Genomic DNA, 25,923 nt, shown 5'->3' on the forward strand with positions numbered 1-25,923 from the left:
TTACTAAAGCTAGTAAGTAAAAAGGTGCAAGTTCGAAATAAACAAATGTTAGCATTGTTTTCATGTTGGCAACACGTAGGTGTCTTCATTTGCCAATAACCCTTCCAATACTCCCGCATCGCAACTGCTGTTCCGCTAGTGTTCTCCGAGGATGACAGTCCAGTGGTATCTCCGCCTTTCCATCGTGCACCCCCTCCCCTTCTCGTAGTCACACATTCTCAATGTAACTCCATCTGTAGATCACTGGTCATATAATCGTCAACAAAAGGAATAAAGGACCATACAGCAAAGAAAAAGGAAGAAGGAAATAAGGCAAGCGATGCTATCTTCTGACAATACCTCATTCTGTTTGAGAGCGCAGCAGGATGAATTTAATCTTCTCAAGATTATTGGCATACTTTTACTTTGGATTCCAAGTCATTCTACAGTTCTACATCGACCCTTGTCACCTCCATCCCCAGCCGTGTCACATTCTGGCGCAGATAGGAAACACCGTGCGCCTTGGTGCCCTTCTGCCCACCCGCCAGACGGCCAGGGTGCAGGCTGCCCTGAACCGCGCCCTCGCCGGTCTCGCTCAAACTGGGGACAACTTTCTACCTTTCAACCTGAGCCTGGAAGTGGTTCCCCAAGAGCCAGCAAAAGGAGACCCCGAGTCCCTTTTCAGGTGTGTTTGTCAGGCTATCGTTGTTCAGGGGGTCTCCGCTGTGCTCGCCTTCCCCCAGACCCAGGAAGAGATCGTACAAGTGGAATTTATGGCTTCATTTTTGGAAATACCTTTTATAAGCATCATTGAATACGGAGAGCCTCTGAAAACACAGGTAACGCATTTACATGCAGTTATGTCACAGATTAAGTTGTCTATACAGTGTTTGTTGTCAGGTAACTTTGGCAATTCATATGTCTATCTGTGCGTTATGTTGTGCCAGTGTGCGCAAAAAGTGTCACGCAGCATTCACCCCCCCCCAATCGAAAACTAGGGTAGTATGTGCAGTTAACATGGTTTTCTGGAGATCTAGCTTTATATAATACATGTGTGGATATATATATATATTATGAAAAGAGCACGTGAATACAGTTGCAGTAGTCTTATGCCGAGTAGCCACTATTTTGTCTCTCCAACTTGCCTTTTTCGATTTCTACCCCCAGTGTCATAGGTTTTGGTCCTTATAATATGACATTTTCCCTCTGAATCTGACATTTCGTTGTCAAGGGAGATTTTATTCAAAAGTATGTGCACTTGTTGAACTGATCACATACAAGGTCTGTCGCGGAAGAGCACTGTGCGAGAGGGCACTGGTTGTAATCCAAAAAGTATTTCCATCATAGGCTATACTTTCCATTCCGTCCTGAAGCCATTCGTTTCTCATTTATAAGTGAGCAGAATACATTGCCAATGTATATGTTTGCATTTGGGCCATAATGTGATTATGTGCTCATTGTGCTGTGTGAAATGCTGTTGTCCACCGCAGACTCACTAGTAATGGTTATTGATTCGCCCTATATGAATCTTCTTGGTGACATGGAATGAGCTACAGCTAATCAGCAACAGAAGAGGCGTCATCCGAAGGCAGAGTATTTGTTTGTTTTCTTCTAAAACCTAGATTATCCTTCTACATTTTTACATATGACAATTCATTTTTTATTTTAGCTTTATTTAACTAGGCAAGCCAGTTAAGAACACATTCTTATTTTCACAATGACTTGACAATGACTTTTTTTTACCTACCTACACACACTGCCATCTGCATATTATAGAACGTCTGAGACTTCGGAGCAATGTGAAGCAACGTGACTGTCATGGTAAAAAGGCTCCGCAATGATTTCCCTCAAAATGTTGCATATCGGTAACTTCTAGAGAGACCATGACATTGTTCATTCGCCTTGTTGATAAGGGACAAGGCCGTGTACTTGAGAGAATTTCACCATCTTTCATTCAAAATGTCTCTGAAAATATGTATGATTTCACAGTGTAAGTGGAGTTGGTATTGCTATTCCCCTTGGCATGCAAGGGAGAGGATTCGCACATACATCTTGCAAATGATACGATTCCTTTTGATCACTGCAAGCTCGGGAATTCTTGGGGAGAGCTTACCCTCAAATCTGAGAGAGAAAGCAGGGCAGGAGTTAGAGTTTGAGACACAAAACTGTGAAGTGCAGTTACAGTATGCCTACACGGATTGAAAGCTTGCACTCTTGTCTCATTTTGTATTCATTTTGCCATCAAAATCAAGATCACACCACAACAATGGCTAATGTTGCATCCTGCCCTGTCTTTCAGAGAGTTTGATCAGCACCGCATGAGATGACAGGGGGTTTGGCTGGGCTCTGGCAGTCTCTGTCTGACCCTGCAGGCCTGTCATGCTGTATCTAATGCACCTGTCCCAGGTTTAAGATACTCCTGAATAATGGTGACAGTTCCACACCACCAGCTGAGCCACCCCAGTCAGTCAGCCAGTCAGTCAGTCAGGCAGCCTGCCATAGCATGATTTCTCAGAGAGCTCACTCTGGCAGTTCCAGCAGGAGTCTCTAGCTGTGGCTCTCTTATGGTTGTTCTCTGTCTCTTTCTGTCTGTCGGGCCTGTCACCCTCTCATTGTCTCTCTCTGTCTCTCGGTTTCTCTCTCGTCAATGGGTGCTTCCCTTTTTTCCTTATCGGCACTAACATGAAAGAACTGGACAGCTGTCTACGCAAATGGGCAGTAAGTGTCCTCCATGTTGCTTCCACCTATCCTGCTTTTTCATATCAGTGTAGATAAAGGAGAGGAGGGAAAGCAACTTTATGAAACCCGCCTCTGTTTAACCTGCCTCTGTTTAGGTAAAAAGCTGAGGGATGGGCCTGTACCCTGTAACCACTCTCAAATTCATAGACAGCTATGGATGCAAGGACTGACCATCATTGATATCAACATTATAGTTTTAACCCTGTTTTGAGGCTAGATATTATTTGTTTACATTTATATTATTTGCAAACATTGGAGTAAAACAAGCTTTTATTTTGGGTTCTGATGGGGTACGACAGTTGAACTAAGCTCATGAGACATTTATATGAAGTTATATTCTTCAAGATGCAATGGGTATTTGCTTAATTTTAAGTCCCAAAGTGGATGTAGCAAATAAGGATTCTAGATAAAAGCACACCTTTAGCTGTATGTCTGTGCCTCCACCCTCCACTAGTCATAGACTGTTCTCTCTGCTACCGCATGGCAAGCGGTACTGGAGAGCCAAGTCTAGGTCCAAAGGGCTTCTTAACAGCTTCTACCTCCAAGCCATAAGACTCTTGAACAGCTAATTAAAGGGCTACACAGACCGCTCTTTTACCCTGCTGCTACTCGCTGTTTATTATCTATGCATAGTCACTTTAACTCTACCTACATGTACACTACCGTTCAAAAGTGTGGGGTCACTTAGAAATGTCCTTGTTTTTTAAAAGGAAAATCAAGTTTTTTGTCTGTTAAAATCGCATCAAATTGATCAGAAATACAGTGTAGACATTATTAATGTTGTAAATGACTACTGTAGCTGTAAAAGGTTGATTTTTTTAATGGAATATCTACATAAGCGTACAGAGGCCCATTATCAGCAACCATCACTCCTGTGATCCAATGGCACATTGTGTTAGCTAATCCAAGTTTATAATTTTAAAAGGATAATTGATCATTAGAAAACCCTTTTGCAATTATGTTAGCACAGCTGACAACTGTTGTTCTGATTAAAGAAGCAATAAAACTGGCCTTCTTTAGACTAGATGAGTATCTGGGGCATCAGCATTTGTGGGTTCGATTGCAGGCTCAAAATGGCCAGAAACAAAGACCTTTCTTCTGAAGCTCGTCAGTCTATAGTTGTTCTGAGAAATGAAGGCTAATTCCATGAGAGAAATTGCCAAGAAACTGAAGATCTCGTACAACGCTGTGTACTACTCCCTTCACAGAACAGCACAAACCGTCTCTAACCGGAATAGAAAGAGTGGGAGGCCCCGGTGCACAATTGAGCAAGAGGACAAGTACATTAGAGTGTCTAGTTTGAGAAACAGACGGCTCACAAGTCCTCAACTAGCAGCTTCATTAAATAGTACCCTCAAAACACCAGTCTCAATGTCAACAGTGAAGAGGCGACTCCGGGATGCTAGCCTTCTAGGCAGAGTTGCAAAGAAAAGGCCATATTTCAGACTGGCCAATAAAAAAAAAGATTGAGATGGGCAAAAGAACACAGACACTGGACAGAGGTCATTTACAACATTAACAATGTCTGCACTGTATTTCTGATCAATTTGATGCTATTTTATTGGACCAAAAAAATAGTTTTTCTTTTAAAAACAAGGACATTTCTAAGTGACCCCAAACTTTTGAACGTTAGTATACATATTACCTCAATTACCTCGACTAATCGGTACCCCCGCACCCTGTCACGTTCTGACCTTTATTTCCTTTGTTTTGTCTTTATTTAGTACGGTCAGGGTGTGAGTTGGGGTGGGCAGTCTATGTGTGTTTTTCTATGTTGAGGTTTTGAGTTCAACCTAGTATGGTTCTCAATCAGAGGCAGGTGTCGTTAGTTGTCTCTGATTGAGAATCATACTTAGGTAGCCTGGGTTTCACTTTTGAGTTGTGGGTGTTTGTTTCCGTGTGAGTGTTTGTTGCCACACGGTACTGTGCTTGTCTTTCAACTGTTGATGCTCCTATCCTGACATGTGCGTAGTTGCTCCGTCAGTGTGTCTTCATGTGCTGTACAGGCCTTACCAGTTTCAGACGGCTTAAATCACAAGGAAGGTACTCTAACATATTTAAAGGAAAAAAATCACACTAAATCTTAGAGTAGGGAGGGAAAAGAGCACACATTTGTCTTGTTTAATGTCTGCCCATTAAAATCGCTTTGGAGGGTTCCTTAACAGACTTTTAAATTATCACTTGACTGAATGGGGAAAGAGATGGAAGGTGGAACTCACACACAGTCCACCCACCTGGAGTGTTTAATACCAATTCACTAGATTCTGCCTCATAATGCTATGATCAGCAGGACATGAAACGTGTCAGAATCATTCATGACAACAATTTTACAATGTCATGACACACAGCAGTGGGCATTAATGGCCGCACCTTCATGGTTAGCCAACAAGTCAACTGCCCAGTAAATCCCTCTGTGTCATGACACACAGCAGTGGGCATTAATGGCCACACCTTCATGGTTAGCCAACAAGTCAACTGCCCAGTAAATCCCTCTGTGTCATGACACACAGCAGTGGGCATTAATGGCCACACCTTCATGGTTAGCCAACAAGTCAACTGCCCAGTAAATCCCTCTGTGTCATGACACACAGCAGTGAGCATTAATGGCCACACCTTCATGGTTAGCCAACAAGTCAACTGCCCAGTAAATCCCTCTGTGTCATGACAGTGTTCAGAAATGTGCCATGAAATTACATGAGTAGTATTGCAGGAGTCATGTCTAGAGCCCGACCAATATGTTTTTGGGGGTCCAATTCCGATTTTTTGGGGGGGGACAAAACTTACCAACACCGATATCTGCTAATGTACTGTTTTACGCATGGGAAATTAATACGTTACATTTTTCCACTCTGAATTCTAGTAAATTGCTATCCAAAAGAGCAATTGTCGAAGAAATACTGTATGCTTCAAGTGTTGATTTCTTACATCGTGAAATTAATGACATATCATGAGAATGGCTGCAAGTGTACAGATAAGTATGAGGTTCTCTTTTTTCATTCTATTGAATATCGATTACCGGTGGAATTATCATCCGATACCGATATGTAGAGTTTATCTAAGGCCCTGATGAGTCCATTAGCTCCACTCGGAGAGATATTTATAACTTCTCAGAAATGTACAGATCAACTAGCCCATGTCAGCTAACGTTGTTTAGCCAGGTTGTTTTGCCCATACATTTTGTTGTAATGCATGTTGGGAAGTGCAATAAAAGAAAATGTGTTGTCGCCCCGGACAAAGACACTTAGACACAAATAGAATCACATGTGCTTGTCCAGGGCTACAGCAACAAAAATGTGCTTTTGGGGGTACTGGAGGAGTTGGGAAACACTGATGGGTTAATGACATAGCCTTTGATGTCTTACTCTGCATCTAAAATGACTGAAAAAAAGGATGATCCCTGTGCCAAGATATAATTTATTCAATGTCTACATGTCATAGTTGTATGTAGGTCATATGCTATGTTCAGTATTGTATACATTGTGTTTCACACAATATAAAGGCGACACAAAGAGCCTTTCAATCCTGTAAAAAGTGTGATGCTGGTATGGGAATGGCATTACATGCATGGGGAAGAGCAGAGATGGGGATCTTAGACACAATAAAGTTCCTCTCCCTTGCCTTCTTCAGTCTGCCAATCAGTCTAAAAGCTCTCATTGGTCTGCACTGTGGCGCATGTTGTGTAACAAAAAATTGATGACAGTGAGTAATATAGAGGGCTTGTAGAACACAATGCCTTATTAGAAAGGGGGGATTGGCTGGCTTCCAGCTCCTTTGAGATGCATATTAGTGCCTAGAGCCGAGTCTACTTTAGATCAGACACTGAGATAGAACTATGGGCTCTGTGAGTGGATTAAGCTGAAAGATGGTCCCTGCTGTTCTGGTGAAATGTTTGCTTTAACAAGCATGGTGAGGTCTTGCAAACTGAGGTTGTCATACTTTGCTTTCCCCGGGGAGTTTGCCGACTGCACTTGTAATGCAAGCGTGCTTATAAATGAACCGATCATCACTTGAGATGTGAGGCGCAGCATGTTTCCAAGCTTTAAAAGTGAATCGCTATCAAAACCCTGTAATCTGTTTGAAGATTTGCTGTTGTTTGTGGCAAGCAGACATGATTGTGGCTGCTCTTAACTGTAGAGCTAAACCCCTAATTATTTGCTCAATGGAAATGGTCATAGTGAGAGTGACAGGCAATTAACGTTGCCAGTTTTATGTGTTGGTTATAAATGGTTTGTTAATATTGCACAATGATTAAGCTAATATCACAGTAGGTACCAAGTCCTTTTATTTTTTAAATTTAGCTTTTATTTAACTAGGCAAGTCAGTTAAGCACAAATTCTTATTTACAATGACCGCCTACCCCAGCCAAACCCGGACGACGCTGGGCCAATTGTGCGCTGCCCTATGGGACTCCCAATCACAGCCGGTTGTGATACCAAGCTGTGATGTACCTCTAATGCAAACAGCATTAACAGTAATCATGCCATGTTCTCATTTGAGAACTCCTGAGACATTAACTGTCATGGTGCCTTTTTCTGCTGCGGTTGGGCCAAGTGGATTGATTCTCAAAAATATTCAGCAATTTGCCCCCCTTTGCTTCATAATTCTAGAATCTCATTTAATCTTATTTCTCAGTGGTTCAGCACTAGGCATTTTCTCAGTAGGTCGTTACGCTTAATGAATCGTCTGCCCCAGAGAAATATTTACAGATGAGTTTGCAGAGAAACACATATTGGAGAGAAATGGATTTTGCCTGAGGGTTCAAATAAATATCTTGCTCCATCCCAATGATAGAGGGCAAAGGCACAACTTTCAGAGAGGTTAACTTTCCTCCTTATGCAACTTACTTGAGTGTAACATTTAATTGGGATTATCTTTAGTGAGATTCTTGACTGCTTTGTTAAATAAGGGGTAAAGCTCTGGTGTGAAAGCTCTTTTGTGTCAATGTGTTTCTTTACCGCCCAATCCGGGCTTTGCTGTCAACAGCAGAAGTTGGGCTTGCAGTGGTGGAAGTCAAGGCAGGCCAGTGCATTAGAGGAAAAAGGTCTGAGTCAGTAGACTCCTGAGCACCACAGATAGAGGCCTTCCTTTCATACCGCGGGTCCAGTTTCCGCTCAAGGGACAAAGGGCAGGGAGCAAGACGATTAAAACTCCCCCTTCCCCAAGACTTTGCCACAGCAGAACTAGAGGAGATGAGTCATCAAAGGGGATTTGGTTCACAAATGTCTAGCAAAGGTGATTAAAGAGAGCGGACCTGGTTTGACACCCCTGATTCTTCTATTCGTTTCAGAGGCGCATTCCTATTTGGGCAGCATCTGAACTTTGACCTATTTCTGTTTGCTATTTCCCCCACCAATAAGAGGCGTTGCTGTTCACACTAAGAGGCTTTAGCAGACCTCAGGGATGGGTGTTAGAAAACATGAGAAATGGGATTCAGAATATGCTGACATATATAGTAGCTCCATTTCCCTTTCCTCCAGGCAGAGTATGTGAGTGGAGTGGAGCTGGAATGGAGCTGGCGTGAGGAACGGAGCTGGAGCGAGGAGCGGAGCGTTCCCAATTTGGCTGGAGCGCAGAGTAAGATTCCTAAAAGCTGGAGCGGCCTTCTCGTCTGTACCAATTTGCTCCAGTGGCACTCACTCCACGAGCTCAGGACATGCCCGGCCCAGCATGCATTTGTATCCTACTTGTGTGCTGCTTTAGCCCCTTGCTTTAGCTACTGTCATGGAGTTCGCTGAATATTTTCATAAAGAAACTGATAAAACACACAGGTGCTATATCAAGGTGACTTACAAAGATGAGGACCAAGAGAGGGAGTGTGGTGATGTAGTGTCCACAACTAAATAATCATTGTTGAATCTGAAAAGACACATATCCCGAAAACATGTTAAAAGAAAGGAACGAGGTGGATAGATAACTAAATGCGTCATTGTAGCAAAGTATTCATAAACTAAAAATCTGATCTCTTAAACCTTTCATTCATTTTTGTTATATTATCTACACAATAGGCCTTAATTGATTTTGGCACAATAGGCCTGGTATATTCCCACGTTCAAGGAGCGTTCCGCTTTGATTAGGTTGTTTTGCCTAAAAACCTTTAGGCCTACCGTACCGATAGAAAAATAAATAAAAACTCTGCATCTCTGCCCAGTCTTGCAAGAGTGATCAAAAGGGTGTTTAGCATCCTCAGTGGCTATGCATGTGTGTAGAGGGTATTCTCCGCTGCTGTCCCGCGCTCCAGGCACCATCAAGCTTTAAAAAAACATTACAAATTCTTATTTACAATGACGGCCTACCACTAAGAAAAAGGCCTCCTGCGGGGACGGGGGCTGTGATTAAAAAGAAAAAGAAATGAAATACTAAATATAGGACAAAACACATCACTACAAGAGAGACAACACAACACTACACAAAGAGAGACCTAAGACAACAACACAGCATGGTAGCAACACAACATGACAACAACACGGTACTGTAGCAACACAACATGGCAGCAGCACAACATGGTAGCAGCACAAAACATGGTACAAACATTATTGGGCACAGCCAACAGCACAAAGGGCAAGAAGGTAGAGACAACAATACATCACTCAAAGCAGCCACAACTGTCAGTAAGAGTGTCCATGATTAAGTCTTTGAATGAAGAAATTGAGATAAAACTGTCCAGTTTGAGTGTTTCCAGTCGCTAGCTGCAGCGAACTGAAAAGACGAGCGACCCAGGTATATATGTGCTTTGGGGACCTTTAACAGAATGTGACTGGCAGAACGGGTGTTGTATGTGGAGGATGAGGGCTGCAGTAGGTATCTCAAATAGGGAGGAGTGAGGCCTAAGAGGGTTTTATAAATAAGCATCAACCAGTGGGTCTGGCGACGGGTATACAGAGATGACCAGTTTGCAGAAGTGATGTGATATGTCCTATAAGGAGCATTGGTGGAAAATATGATGGCCTAATGGAAAAGAACATCTAGCCGCTCGAGAGCACCCTTACCTATCTATCTATAAATTATGTCTCCGTAATCTAGCATGGGTAGGATGGTCATCTGAATCAGCGTTAGTTTGGCAGCTGGGGTGAAAGAGGAGCAATTACGACAGAGGAAACCAAGTCTAGATTTAACCTTAGCCTGCAGCTTTGATATGTGCTGAGAGAAAATCAGTGTTCAGTCTAGCCATACTCCCATGTACTTGTATGAGGTGACTACCTCAAGCTCTAAACCATCAGAGGTAGTAATCACACCTGTGGGGAGAGGGGCATTCTTCTTACCAAACCACATGACCTTTGTTTTGGAGGTGTTCCGAACAAGGTTAACCTCTTGAAACTCTGGGGGCGCTATTTCATTTTTGGATGAAAAATGTTCCCATTTTAAACAAGATATTTTGTCACAAAAAGATGCTCGACTATGCATATAATTGATAGCTTTGGAAAGAAAACACTCTGAATTTTCCAGAACTGCAAAGATATTGTCTGTGGGTGCCCTAGAACAGGAGCTACAGGCAAAACCAAGATGAAACTGCAACCAGGAAATGAGCAGGATTTTTGAGGCTCTGTTTTCCATTGTCTCCTTATATGGCTGTGAATGCGAGAGGAATGAGCCTGCCCTATCTATCGTTTCCCCAAGGTGTCTGCAGCATTGTGACGTATTTGTAGGCATATCATTGGAAGATTGACCATAAGAGACTACATTTACCAGGTGTCCACCCGGTGTCCTCCGTCAAAATTGGTGCGTCATTTTCAGCTGCTGGTATTTTTCCATGGGATTCTGAGACGAAAGCAGGCTTCCACGAACGGCATATCAATGAAGAGATATGTGAAAAAACACCTTGAGGATTGATTCTAAACAACGTTTGCCATGTTTCGGTCGATATTATGGAGTTAAACCTCTTGATACTACCCATCCCGGATCCGGGATCGTGAATACAGCCTCATGCTCATTAGCATAACGCAACGTTAACGATTTCTGAAAATCGCAAATGAAATGAAAATAATATGCCTGCTCTCAAGCTTAGCCTTTTCTTAACAACACTGTCATCTCAGATTTTCAAAATATGCTTTTGAACCATAGCAAATCAAGCATTTGTGTAAGAGTATTGCAAGCTAGCTTAGCATTTTGCGTAGCATTTAGCACGCAACATTGCCAAATGCAATTTTTGAGGTGGAATAACTCTGTAAGATCACGGTCGAACCAGGGGCTGAACCTGTTTTTTTCATTCTCATTTTCTTTATGGGGGCGTGTTTGTTAACAATACTACTGAAGATATAAAAAAAAGAAGGTCCAAGAGTCTTCGACAGAGGGGATCAAGCTGATTCTATACCAATTTACAGAGGCCAGGTCATGAAGGAAGGCTTGCTCATGAATGTTTATTAGCAAGTGTCTATGACAAATCAGGACAGGTCTTTCACTGAGTAGCCATTACGAACACCTGCTGTAAAACAGTGATCACTAAGGTCATTACAGAAAACACCAGACTGATATCTATCAGGTTTATTTTTGAGGATAACATCGAGGAGAGTAGCTTTTTCTGGGTGTTTTGAGTCATGCCTTGTGGGATTTGTAATAATCTGAGAAAGATTTAGGACTTGGTCAGGTGGATAAAGCATGTCCCAGTTTAGGTCACCTAGCAGGACGAATTCAGACTTAGTTTAAGGGACCAGGAAAAAGCTTAGGGCAGGTAGGGTACAGGCCGGTGCTGGTGGAGGATGATAGTGCCCAGCAACAGTCAACAAAGAGCTATTTGAAAGTTTAATGCTTAAAACCAGCAAATCAAATTGTTTGGGGACAGACTTGGTGAATTGGAGCTGTGAACCCACACTTCCAATTGATCGATTTAGGTAATAAACTTCTAGTGTTAACGTGCAGAAAACCCAGGCTTTTACGAGAGCAGATTTCAGTGAAACAGATATCAGAGCACAAATCAGAATTGAGGCAAGCAACATTAGCTGGGCCAGAGTGTACATGCACATTTCCAGATAAAAGCCTGAAGCCACAGACTGTCCAAACTCATGTTTCTAAAAATGAATTTTAAAAATGAATTCAAAGGCACTATTAAGTAATTTTTTGTTTAATTTGAATTTCATTCTAAGTTAGTCACAGCCTATGTGCTCAATTTATTGACTGCCGATTTAATACGATGAAATGTTGTTTAAATGCTGAGCTCTTTATGTCCCAACCAGCCTATTGTGTCGCACTCACAAATGCTTGTTTTTCTTTGTAGGCCATAGCCTTGAAATAATTGAAATTAAATAGCCTAAATCATTAATTTTAGGCTCCCTGTCTAGCTCCTGACTATTTAATGTTTACATGCTGTTTAATATGACTTGTAACCTATTGAGAGTGTTTATATACTGTTTAATATGACATGTAACCTATTTATAGTGTTTATATGCTGTTTAATATGACATGTAACCTATTTAGAGTGTTTATATGCTGTTTAATATGACATGTAACCTATTTATAGTGTTTATATGCTGTTTAATATGACATGTAACCTATTTATAGTGTTTATATGCTGTTTAATATGACATGTAACCTATTTATAGTGTTTATATGCTGTTTAATATGACATGTAACCTATTTATAGTGTTTACATGCTGTTTAATATGACATGTAGCCTATTTATAGTGTTTATATGCTGTTTAATATGACATGTAACCTATTTATAGTGTTTATATGCTGTTTAATATGACATGTAACCTATTTATAGTGTTTATATGCTGTTTAATATGACATGTGGCCTATTTAGAGTGTTTATATGCTGTTTAATATGACATGTAGCCTATTTATAGTGTTTATATGCTGTTTAATATGACATGTAGCCTATTTATAGTGTTTATATGCTGTTTAATATGACATGTAGCCTATTTATAGTGTTTATATGCTGTTTAATATGACATGTGGCCTATTTACAGTGTTTATATGCTGTTTAATATGACATGTAACCTATTGAGAGTGTTTACATGCTGTTTAATATGACATGTAACCTATTTAGAGTGTTTACATGCTGTTTAATATGACATGTGACCTATTTAGAGTGTTTACATGCTGTTTAATATGACATGTAACCTATTTAGAGTGTTTGCATGCTGTTTAATATGACATGTAACCTATTTATAGTGTTTATATGCTGTTTAATATGACATGTGGCCTATTTGAAATTGTGCGCTTCTTACATTCACATTTTCATGTTTATGCAAATACTTTTCATTCAAATCCATATGGTTTGGTTTCAATACTTCAAAACTAAATGGTAGGTCCAAGTCATCACAAAAATAGATGGGTGTTGGTTAATTAGAGATTTTAGTGAATGGAGCGATTTTATATTTCTTTCTGTGATATGCACACAAGCTGTGAGCACAGAGCAATTTTTAGCAGGGCGGTTGTAAAGGATGGAGCACCAGAGCAATACACAAGTTCTAATCGCTCAACTCTGCTCACATGCTGCTCACACTGGGGTGGCAGGGTAGCCTAGTGGTTAGAGCGTTGGACTTGTAACCGGAATGTTGCGAGTTCAAACTCCCGAGCTGACAAGGTACAAATCTGTTGTTCTGCCCCTGAACAGGCAGTTAACCCACTGTTCCCAGGCTGTCATTGAAAATAAGAATTTGTTCTTAACTGACTTGCCTGGTTAAATAAATTTAAAATTAAAAAAAAAAATGCTCTGCCTCCAGGAGAAAGCACATACATACACGTACTGTTCACCATATAAATCTTAGAAGTCACTTTCCTGTCTCTTCATTATGCAAACGCATATTCACCATAATGGCTGTCTGTTAGGGCTCAAACACACCAATTGCCATTGATGGCCAAGAGTACTTAGCACCAGTGTAATTTACGATGAGGGAGGATAATTTTGAGCATTCTTATTTCTTGAGCATGGCCTTATTTCTTTTACAGCAGCATATTTTATGACTGTCATTCATATTCCATTAAACCAGCTCAATGTAACATCGATAGGTTTAGGCTACGACTTGATACTCAAATGTTCCCTATAACCATCATGAGGTTGCTTCAACCTAGCCTACGAATGAAAGTTTACAGGTCAAGAGAAAATAATGGAGTAATCAAGGTGACAGACAGTGACACATTCATTACCGCCTTGCACACGCTAACACGTTGTAGTCAATATAGCTAGCTACTGGAAGGCTACTGTAGACCTTCATTGCAAAACAGTGTGTTTTAATCAATTATTTGGTGACGTGAATATATTTAGTGTAGTTTTATCTAAAAAAGGATAACCTTTTTATTGTTTCAATATTTTTTATTTCTTCTGAAATTCACTGAGGAGGATGGTCCGCCCAGGTTAGGGCGAGAAGAGGGACAGAAGCAACACTTACATTGACGCTGTTGACCCAGATCACTCAGTTGAGCTCTGCCCAGCTGCTGGGATTGCTGGGGTTGCTGCGGAGAAGGAAGAGGTCAAAGGGAGGTGAGTGGAACCAGTGTAAAGTGGCTAGCTAGTTTTCAATGCGCACGAGTAGTGTTTCAATCGGTGACATCACTCACTCTGAGACCTTGAAGTAGTTGGTTCCCATATGGCTTTTGTGGAGCGATAGGTATTTTTTTTTTTAAACAAGGCAAGTCAGTTAAGAACAAATTATTATTTACAAAGACAGCTTAGGAACAGTGGGTTAACTGCCTGGTTCAGGGGCAGAACGACAGATTTTTACCTTGTCAACTCAGGGATTCGATTCATCAACCTTTCAGTTACTGGCCCAACGCTCTAACCACTAGGCTGCCGGCCCAGGTAATGATGGTAATGATGCTTCGTGGAAGCAGTTGTTGATGTTTTCATAGGGTCTCTGATTCAAGCCCAGGTTGGGGCAGGGAGAGGTACAGAGGCAACACTGTTACACAAGCTGGAGGTGCAGACTGGACTAGGGGACCGTGTTGGTGACAAAAAGGTGTGTTTATTTTAAGATAATCTTGTAATGATACTGCTGTAAACCTAGGGTTGTTAATCATTGTTTGCCTTCCCCTCAACAGTCTGCCAGCAGTAGAGCTAACTGGATCTGTCCCGTCTTGGCATCAGGCTAGTGGCTCCATTTAACAATGACAGTGACGCATGAGTCCAGTAAGCAATGGACTGCCACTCTGATTTGGACCTGAAAAAACAAACACCCTTGGTCCAACATACAGTAACAGGCAAAAATTTGGGCACCTACTCATATGTGTCATTTCATAGTTTTGATGTCTTCACTATTATTGACGAAAGTACCAGTCAAAAGTTTGGACACACCTACTAATTCAACTTTTGACTGGTCCACTATTATTCCCTATTATTCTACAATATACACTACCAGTCAAAAGTTGGAGACCTACTCATATGTGTTATTTCATAGTTTTGATGTCTTCACTATTATTCTACAATGTAGAAAATTATCAAAATAAAGAAAAACCCTTGAATGAGTAGGTGTGTCCAAACTTTTGACTGGTACTGTTCGTCATCTGGGCGTTTCTGTGAATTGCTTTTTAAACCAACAAATTAACTGAGAGGGATAAGCGTACCTATATCAAATGATGTACTGTACACAATGCAATGTATGTCAGTGCTGAAAATGTATGTGTAGTAAGTAACTGGGATGGCTGAGAGACGTATTACATTTGATACACTGTAGTAGGAATATGAAAATACTGCACATAAAAGTTATGTTTGGCTTGTAAAAGCATATGTTGACACTGTGGCAAAACTTGAATTCATTTGAAATAACATGTCAGAGGAAGGGAAAATTCATTTTTCTATTGGAATCAGGGCTTTGAAATCAAGCCGAGTTGTGTAGTTTTGATACTGATCTAGATGGTATCAGCTGTTTCCAAAAAATCAATACTCCCATTTGTTGTTCTTAACGCTGCATTGATCTCAGATCTAACTAAAAAGAGATTCATATCAGTGGCTTAGCATGTAATTCATAGAATTTTCCAGGGACATTCTGGCACAACTACTGTTTGTTTTGGTTATTGCTCGAATTGCAGATATTATTTTTGTTGAGTGATTTATGATTATTTTTTACATTAGAGGCAGACTGTACTCAATCACGGTATTGTTTGGCTACTGTTGTTGCACATTTGCCAAGATAAACAACCTTAGATTATAACGCAGTCCCCAAAAAGTATTTCATTTGCCCATATTCCAATGTTCCCTCGGTGAATTTTTTTTCCATCACAGAGTATATCTGTATATATATATATCTGTATTTTCTATTAATTTCACAACTTTTTCGCAAGAACCCCTCAGTACCATTTCCACGACGACATAGATCACAAAGACGCTATTCGATTACAACCATATAAACAAGTGCAGGAAATAAAGGTGTCAGGTCAGACTGTGAAATGACCCCCAATATGGCTCAGTGAGTGAATATAATCAATACGATGTCACGCTGTCAGACCCCTCTGTGTTATTTCTGATTCACAGAGCATGGCTATAGATCTATCATTACTCTTAGAAGCCCTCCACTCTGCATCATTGCATATGAATTCAGCTGACTGTTTTTTTGTTGGATGAAGCAGCACAGCGAGAACGAGAGACCAGTCTAGCACCAGGGCTAGATGGAGTGTGCTGGCATCTCACTTCAGAGCTAATCCATTGTCTTCCCCTCTGACTGCAAACAGCGTTTTGGCAGGCACCGTCGCTCCCTGAATTCTGCATTCGGCTCGTTCGCCTGCCAAAGACTCTCCTGCAGCCTTGCCGCTGCGCCCTTGTTATTGTCCAACCTGTAGTTGTGTTAAGCTCTTCTTGTTAAGGTCGTGACCACAATTTTTTGGACTCAACCTCATTTGCCCTCCTCTATAATCTAAATAATCCCTCTTTGGTGAGTTTATTGCAGAATTTGCTCTGCAACAACCATCCATGCCAACCCTTGAATTAAACGTTGTCCAGACATTGCGAGGTCCAGAGGTCCAATTTTCCCCATCAATGCTAAAGTGGGGGTCTTTAAATAGACTAGGTACTTCAGCCAGGACCCTCTCCCCCTCAGAAATGTAAAATCTTTTGAAATAAATAGCTTCTACTTTTCAGTTTAATGAGAAGTCAATATTGATTATTGAATTGTAATTTTAGTTTACTTCCTGAATTGACTGCATTCAATTCGAATTGAGCCCAACCCGTTCTGCCCTTGAGCAAGGCAGTTAACCTCCTACAACAACTGCTCCCTGGGCGCTGATGACGATTACGGCAGCCCCCCGCACCTCTCTGATTCAGAGGGGTTGGGTTAAATGCGGAAGACACATTTTGGTTGAATCCAATCAGTTGTGCAACTGACTAGGTATCCCTTTTCCCTGGTGTTTATCCAGTCAATTGAGCTGATAGTTAAACAGATCTAAGAACAATCAAAGCCTACGGTATGGGGATATTAGCAGACCGCTTTCGTTTTCTGTCAATTCTAATCCTATGTAAACATTTTCGGCAATTGAAGCTATTGAAGCAATTGAAGCTATTATCCAGCTATTGAAGGGTGTACTACTACTGTAACTACCTGTGTCAGTCATCACCTTGTTCACGCTACGATTTAGCAATGGAGGAAACTATATTCTTATACAATACTTTCCTTTCACCAATCTGATTAATTATCTGATAAACCTAAAGTTCATCCAGCCATTTTGTGCCAGACAGTTCCCAATCTTGAGTGGCAATATAATTGAATGATATTTGACAGTCAGCGTATTAGGATACTCTTCTAATAGATTTCTGAAACATTTAATTTAGCAGATAAGGTATGATATAATCTTAAAAGAAGTTATTCCTAACATTAAGCTAACATTAAGAGTCTGCAAATGGTTTATAATTATTTCTTAACAATTAACTATACAGTAGGTTCATGCGAAATTGAATATTCAAAATTCTGATATAATCTGTTTTATTAATAATGCATGCTCTTACACAATGTTTAATTTAGTAATATATAGATCAAGCATGAGATTAAAAGGACTAATCATACCCTTAACGTTAACATTGTCACCTCTATGCTTCTGTTAATCAGTTGTACAAAACGTATTTTTTGTTTATTACCTCAATAATGATTGATGTTGACTTTGTCCTTCACTCCCCAAATAGTTTGAAATGGGAATGAGCTGAGTGAAGGTAATTCTCTCCACTGAAGGAACTGTAATATATTGTTAATGAAAGCATGCTACTGTACTATGCATATTTAAGCAACAAGGCATAAGGAGGTGTGGTGTATGGCCAATATACCACGGCTAAGGGCTGTTCTTAAGTATGACACAATGCGGAGTGCCTGGACACAGCCCTTAGCCATAATATATTGGCCATATACCACAAACCACAATAAGGTGCCTTATTACTATTATAAACTGGTTAATTATAGTCAAAGTAAATGTTTTGTCATACCCGTGGTATACGGTCTGATATACCACGGCTGTCAGCCAATCAGCATTCAGGGCTTGAACCACCCAGTTTATAATGTTAATGAAAGCTTGCTAATGCACTCTGCATATTAAGCCATAATAACTGGGTTGATGTGGAGGCGGGAGATGAGGAAGAGAAAAAAAGAAAGAAAAGCTCTGTACAATTGAACTAATCTCTTTGTAAGACTTTCAATTTCAGTCCCAATTTTCTTTTGAGCCCCTTATCATTGAAATGCATCTTACTCCTGCATGCCCATCGAAATAGAAGGGCTGGCCGACTGCAGAGAATGAAAGAAACAAAAAATAAACTTGAGAATAACAGGAACGTGTAAATTAGCAACAATCTTGTCTGTAATCCTGACATTGAATTGCATTCTACGTCGGGCAGAAATGAGCGTTTAAATCAGGAACATTTCCTGCCTATGCTGCTCATCCATATTTCATTTTACCTTTATTTTACTAGGCAAGTCAGTTAAGAACAAATTCTTATTTTCAATGATGGCCTAGGAACATTGGGTTAACTGCCTGTTCGGGGGCAGAACGACACCTTGTCAGCTCGGGGATTTGAACTTGCAACCTTCCGGTTGCTAGTCCAATGCTCTAACCACTAGGCTACCCTGCCGCCCCACAATTTATATTTATATATTTATATGTACATAATCTTATTCCTCCCTATAGATTTGTGTGTATTAGGTAGGTAGTTGTTGGGGAATTGTTAGATTACTTGTTAGATATTACTGCACTGTCGGAACTAGAAGCACAAGAATTTCGCTACACTCGTATTAACATCGGCTAACCCTGTGTATGTGACCATTAACATTTTTTTTAAATTAAAGGTTCCTGGAGTATCCTTTAGTGGTTGTTCAAATTGAAAATGTGGGGTAACCCCTATAAATTCTTCAAATAACCCCTTTTAATGGATCCTCAAATAACTTTTTGAAGAACCTTTTGGGGTTTATTTTTGAACTACCCCCTCCCCCACTATTGCTATTAATAATAATAATAATAATCATCATAACAATAACGAAAACAACACTATATTTTAGCTGTCAGTGTTTATTATGACTTTATTAGGAAATGGAAGACATACAAGACCACTGATAATCTCCCTCGATCTGGGGCTCCACGCAAGATCTCACCCCATGGGGTCAAAATGATCACAAGAACGGTGAGCAAAAATCCCAGAACCACACGGGGGGACCTAGTGAATGTCCTGCAGAGAGCTGGGACCAAAGTAACAAAGCCTACCAACAGTAACACACAACGCCGCCAGGGACTCAAATCCTGCAGTGCCAGACGTGTCCCCCTGCTTAAGCCAGTACATGTCCAGGCCCGTCTGAAGTTTGCTAGAGAGCATTTGGATGATCCAGAAGAAGATTGGGAGAATGTCATATGGTCAGATCAAACCAAAATAGAACTTTTTGTTAAAAACTCAACTCGTCGTGTTTGGAGGACAAAGAATGCTGAGTTGCATCCAAAGAACACCATGCGTACTGTGAAGCATGGGGGTGGAAACATTATGCTTTGGGGCTGTTATTCTGCAAAGGGACCAGGACGACTGATCCGTGGAAAAAGGAAAGAATGAATGGGGCCATGTATCGTGAGATTTTGAGTGAAAACCTCCTTCCATCAGCAAGGGCATTGAAGATGAAACGTGGCTGGGTCTTTCAGCATGGCAATGATCCTAAACACACCACCCGGGCCAACGAAGGAGTGGCTTCGTAAGAAGCATTTCAAGGTCCAGGAGTGGCCTAGCCAGTCTCCAGATTTCAACCCCATAGAAAATCTTTGGAGGGAGTTGAAAGTCCGTGTTGCCCAGCAACAGCCCCAAAACATCACTGCTCGAGAGGAGATCTGCATGGAGGAATGGGAAAAAATAGCAGCAACAGTGTGTGAAAACCTTGTGAAGACTTACAGAAAACGTTTGACCTCTGTCATTGCCAACAAAGAGTATATAACAAAGTATTGAGATAAACTTTTGTTATTAACCAAATACTTATTTTCCACCATAATTTGCAAATAAATTAAATTAAATTAAAAATCCTACAATGTGATTTTCTGGATTGCTTTTGTCTGTCATAGTTGAAGTGTACCTATGATGAAAATTACAGGCCTCTCTCATCTTTTTAAGTGGGAGAACTTGCACAATTGGTGGCTGACTAAATATTTTTTGCCCCACTGTATGAAATAGTATTCACTAAGTTGATGGGTTATATTTAGGATGCTTTATAGCTTTGTCACTCTGTTTTTCGTATTTAAATATCTCATTTTATGAATTTAGATGTTTTACATGTTCTGAAATGACCTAACATCCTTGAAGTTTTCCAAAATTCCGGTAGTGTACTGGTAAATTTAGAAAGTTACCGGTAACATTCCCCCCCTTTGCAACCCTAAACAAACCTGATCATTCCATCAGCAGCGACTTTTTTTTTTACACACTATCCAAAGAGAGTGGGTGACAAATGACTCACCTTAGAGTGGGTAAGGGACATGATGTATGGCATCTGATCTTGGTGCTGGGGTTTCAGTGTGGCAGGCCAGGCTAGATGCGATGGGTGTCAGGGAGGGGGAAAAAGCGATTGAATACCTGCACATAAATATCTTCATGAGGTCATAAATATCCTTGGCGCGACAGGGAACATTCTGCATCACCAAAGGCACAAACTCATTTGTTTTGACTTGAGCAGTTATATGCTGTTCTGCACTTTCAATGCTTCCAGCTACAGATATCCACTGTACTGTGTTCCATGTTAAAGAATGCATGATGAGGACACTTCAAGCAGACTTGCTGAGTCAGGTCCAAGTATCAAGAAGTTAATACTTTATCATGATACACGAACACAACTATAATTGGTTTTCAGATGCACTACATTACCAAAAGTATGTGGACACCCGTTTGTCGAACATCTCATTCCAAAATCATGGGCATTAATGTTGAGTTGGTCAACCCCTTTGCTGCTATAACAGCCTCCACTCTTTTGGGAAGGCTTTCCACTAGATGTTGGAACATTGTTGCGGGGACTTGCTTCCATTCAGTCTCAAGAGCATTAGTGAGGTCGGGAACTTATGTTGGGTGATTAGGCCTGGCTCACAGTCGGCGTTCCAATTCATCCCAAAGGTGTTCGATGGGGTTGAGGTCAGAGTTCTGTGCAGGCCAGTCCTTCCACACCAATCTTGACAAACCATTTCTGTTTGGGCCTCCCTTAAGTTAAATAGTCTTCCCCAAACTCTTGCCACGAAGTTGGAAGCACAGAATCATCTATTTCTCTTCACTGGAACTAAGGAGCCTAGCCCAAACCATGAAAAACAGCCCCAGACCATTACTCCTCCACCAAACGTTACAGTTGGCACTATACATTAGGGCAGGTGGCCAAATCCAGATTCGTCCGTCGGACTGCCAGAGGGTGACGTGTGATTCATCACTCCAGAGAACGCATTTCCACTGCTCCAGAGTCCAATCGCGGCAAGCTTTACACCACTCCAGCCCACATTTTGCATTGCGCATGGAGATATTAGGCTTGTGTATGGCTGCTCGGCAATGGAATCCCATTTCCTGAAGCTCCCGATGAACAGTTGTGAGTTGCTTCCAGAGATAGTTTGGAACTCGGTAGTGAGTGTTGTAACCAATGACAGATGATTTTTACGCGTTATGTGCTTCAACACTCGCCGGTCGTGTTCTGTGAGCTTGATTGGCCTACTACTTCATGGCTGAGCTGTTGTTGCTCCTAGATGTTTCCACTTCACAATAACAGCACTTACAGTTGACCGGGGCAGCTCTAGCAGTTCAGAAATTTGACAAACTGACTTCTTGGAAAGGTGGCATCCTATGATGGTGCCACGTTGAAAGTCACTGAGCTCCTCAGTAAGGCCATTCTACTGCCAATGTTTGTCTATGGAGATTACATGGCCATGTGCTCGGTTTTATACACCTGTCAGCAACGGGTGTGGCTGAAATAGCCAAATCCACAAATTTGAAGGGGTGGTCACATACGTTTGTCTATGTATTGAATGTTTCCCAAGCCTTTTATTTGGTTATGTTTAAAAGGACTTTAGCAAAGTGTTTTCTTAGTTACTACAGTAGATAGCTCAGCGTTTTCCTGTTTTCAGGGTTGGGGAGTAACAGTTTGTCAATATGTGTTTGATTGGAGGTTAATGAGTGTCATTCCCCACACCTACTCCACTCAGCCTCTATCATGCCTTCACTCCCCCATGCTCATCTAGCCTGTTGTAACAGTTGGCCAAAGTGTTATTCAAGGGAAACAATCAGCGTTTCCCTAAGAATGTGAAGTAAGTGCCGGGGGTTTCCCCCTTTGACTGGTAAAGATCTACAGTAGGGACTAGCTTAGAAGAATTCCAATGCAAGTTAGAATGTTGTAGATTTGATTATGAAGTTGGATATTTCACTAACATCTGTCGATCTGACTCATGTTGAGTTTCCTGTTTCCGGTGTTTTCTGTGATCAAAGAGTTGTGTTTTATCATGTTTAATTGTCTATGTGTCTTTTTACATTGCATTTTACCTTCGTAAATACCCATTTATTTCAGTAATAGATTTGACGGCCATGTGGGATAAATAAATTAAAGTAGTAAGTAGAATTCACAAAGGTTATACTTTTCTTTGCTTTTGGTGTCGTTTGTTTTTGTTTTGCCGGCCTGCCGGAACTACAGTGATGTAGGGATCTGTGGCAGTAGAGTGATTAAGACGAGGTCATTCAGGCGCAGGACCTTTAATGCCTGGTATTGAGCGCTTGTTGTTGTGTTTCATCGAGCATGGCAGCTGATTTATTCCTTTCTCACTCAGAGCAACCACTTGTTTAAAAGGACATGGAGGTAATTTACATGATTGAGCTTGACTGATAAGGATCAGGAGTGATTTGGAAGGAGCAGATTGAGAGAAAAAGGAACATCATCCGATTAAAGTTTGAGCTATTCAAAATGTATCAAATTTGACATGTTCTTATTTACTATTCAAACCCAATCCTGACTTTTTTAAAGGGGGGATTGAAGTTTTTTGTCTCGCTATATTTAATCTCATCCACAACATAATACTTGAAATATGTTTGTCTTCTATTCGTCAGCCCTTTTTTCTTCTGCAATGTTCTGATTTTCCACCTGCTACAGTTGGAAGCTGATACTGTTGTTTCTGAATCTGAAACAGATTGCACATTATATGGGTTGCAGCCTTGGTTCTATAAAATGGAGAAATAGCAAAGTGAGTCATGGCATAAATACCTGGACTAAGGGCTGGATTCAATCCGTATCACGGAAGTATCGTTGAAGACCCGTATTAAAATGTAAAGTTAATTTCCGATTAAGCTGACACATGCAGTGTTTACTTTGAATTTGCCTTGCGCTGTGGTTAATTAGCTAAGCAGAATGGATATTAGCTGGTTTACAGTCTGCATTGATTTATTCCAGATGAATCATATATCTTATACTATAATAGGTCATTTGGATGTCATTGGTATGCAGCAGAGGCATGAAAGAACTGGTCAAAGTCAGCTCAATGATGACATCAATTTTTTATCCATATACAGTAACATGTTCTCAGCCATCTCGTGATGTATTATTCTGTGGTTTTAGATCAGAGGTCTTAGTGCAGAATGAATTGCAGTTGACAGCTCCACACATTCTTGTTACTTATCAACCTCTTGAATGTCTCCCACCTGTTAGCCTTGCATTTGGATTGAAAGTGATTGCAGTCATTTTGGACCATAAATCAAATCAAATCTCATCCAAGTGCATTTAAACATCTCAATACACTTTACAGTAAAACCAACAATAAAAATATGGTCCATTTCCAGCCTTTTTGTCTACTCCTTTATTATCCAAAAATCATCTTCACTCTACAGATTTAAAAGCTTTGATGAAGACAAGTGTCAAAAGCATTATTAATCTGTCCTGGTTTCTCCCAAACGTAACGCATGGCATGATTTATGAGGAGCTGTGTCCTCTCTTATGGATGATCCATTTCCTCTTCAACACTAACACTGCTGGGAGGAAGTGTGCATCTCTCCATTCATCAAGCCCCTAGCACTGTCAATGTGGTGACACGAACGACCAACATGGTGACACCCAAACAATGAGCTTGCTAACTGCCTTCCAACACTAGAGTACTTTGTCATAGATTAATCGTTATGAAATATTGATAAACGTATCTGAGAACGTTCCTCTTCTTGGACCTGATGGCATATTGTTTACGGAGCCAGTCATCTTGTTCCAAAATGACCATTACCTCCTACCCACATTTGGGTTTGAAGAATATAACATTTCACCTAGCCTGTCGAAGGGCTGGGCAAGGTGGAGCTATTTCCATATTGCTACTGCCTATCTAATCCAATCAGATCTAAAACAAGGGGCTAGTGGTCATTTTTGTATTAAGCGATCTTGTATTTTGAGATGAGGTTTTTTCTGTACAAGATACCAAGGTCTTCTCTGGAAAAACTATTGCAAAGCAGTATCAGTTCCTGCTAAGATGCAAAGATATTTCAATCTCAGGCTCGTTGGTGAGCAGGACATGCATAGTGCAATCATGAGAGGGACAGGCTAATCGGAGAGAGCCCCAGAAAGTGTCATTTGTCTGATTGTAGCATCCCTCGAGTGCAACAACCCTCATTAAGTCTCTCAGAATTTGGACTGCATTTGTGCCCATCCTCCATTAAGGGCTTATGCCAGGGTTTCTTTGTGTATTTTTTTTACGCTGAAGCTCCGGATAACTACGAGATTAAATGGACACTGTTTCCACACAGAGCATTTTAGTATTATCTAGATTAAGCACCAAACTACAATGTTTAGTGCCCAGTATCCACTTACTTGTTTGCTACAGAATGTTCCTTTGGAATAAAGAATAGGCTACTTGTGGGAATTGTTAGCATAAATCTGAAATAGGTTTTTAGCATGAGATATTTATATTTTATATTTTACCTTTATTTAACGAGGCAAGTCAGTTAAGAACAAATTCTTATGTTCAATGACGGCCTAGGATATGATTTCAGTCTGAATGAAAATGTATTGGGCGGGTGGGGGAACATGCAAAGTAGTAAAAGGGACAATGCCAATGGGGCGGCATGTAGCCGAGTGGTTAGAGTTTTGTGCCAGTAAACGAAAGGTTGCTAGATCAAATCCCCTAGCTGACAAGGTAAAAATCGTTCTGCCCCTGAACAAGGCACTGTTCCTAGGCTGTCATTGTAAATATAAATTTGTTCTTAACTGACTTGCCTAGTTAAATAAATGCCTTTTGATGTGTTTAAGATCAGTTTAAATGCTTTTTCATTCGGCTGGCATCCTGTAGGACAGCGTACGGGCTAAGTCCTGCCTTTCCTTTCACAATTGCATTAGTAACTACTGCACATGGTTGCAGGTAGCGTAGTGATTAGAGAGACAAGCCAGCAATTGGATGGTTGCCCGTTCGAAACATGGGTTTGACTGGAAAAATCTGTCAGGAAGTGAACTGGCAATCATATGTTTTCTGGTATCAAATCCTAGATGCCTTTGTGCCCTTGAGAACGGCACTTAACCCCCCACAACAACAGCTTCCAGTGTGGCAGCCGTGAAAAAGGATTTGCTCCATTACAGATTTTCTCTATTTTTACGTATTTTTGATACCGAATGTTACCAGGTCTTCAACCAAAACCTGATATTATATAAAGGGAATCTGAGTTTACAAATAACATAATATGTTTTTTTGTAATAAATGTAATGAACAAAGTTATGCAACTCCCAATTTCCCAGTGTGAAAAGGTAATTGCCCCCTTACACTCAATAACTGGTTGTGCCACCTTAAGCTGCAATGACTGCAACCAAATGCTTCCTGTAGTTGTTGATCAGTCTCTCACGTCGCTGCCCACTCTTG

At 40.8% G+C, this 25,923-nt stretch overlaps 1 protein-coding gene across 1 annotated transcript in view; it reads left to right on the top strand.

Moving 5' to 3' along the window:
* Window positions 1–365: 365 nt before the first annotated feature.
* LOC135524670 (glutamate receptor ionotropic, NMDA 3B-like) overlaps window positions 366–25,923 on the top strand; it is a 112,256-nt gene continuing 86,698 nt past the window's right edge. The window contains exon 1 of the mRNA XM_064952405.1: window positions 366–818. Coding sequence (XP_064808477.1) covers window positions 366–818 — 453 coding nt within the window. The remainder of the gene's footprint in view (window positions 819–25,923) is intronic.

This window comes from Oncorhynchus masou, chromosome 31 (assembly GCF_036934945.1).
Source record: "Oncorhynchus masou masou isolate Uvic2021 chromosome 31, UVic_Omas_1.1, whole genome shotgun sequence".
Lineage (NCBI taxonomy): Eukaryota > Metazoa > Chordata > Actinopteri > Salmoniformes > Salmonidae > Oncorhynchus > Oncorhynchus masou.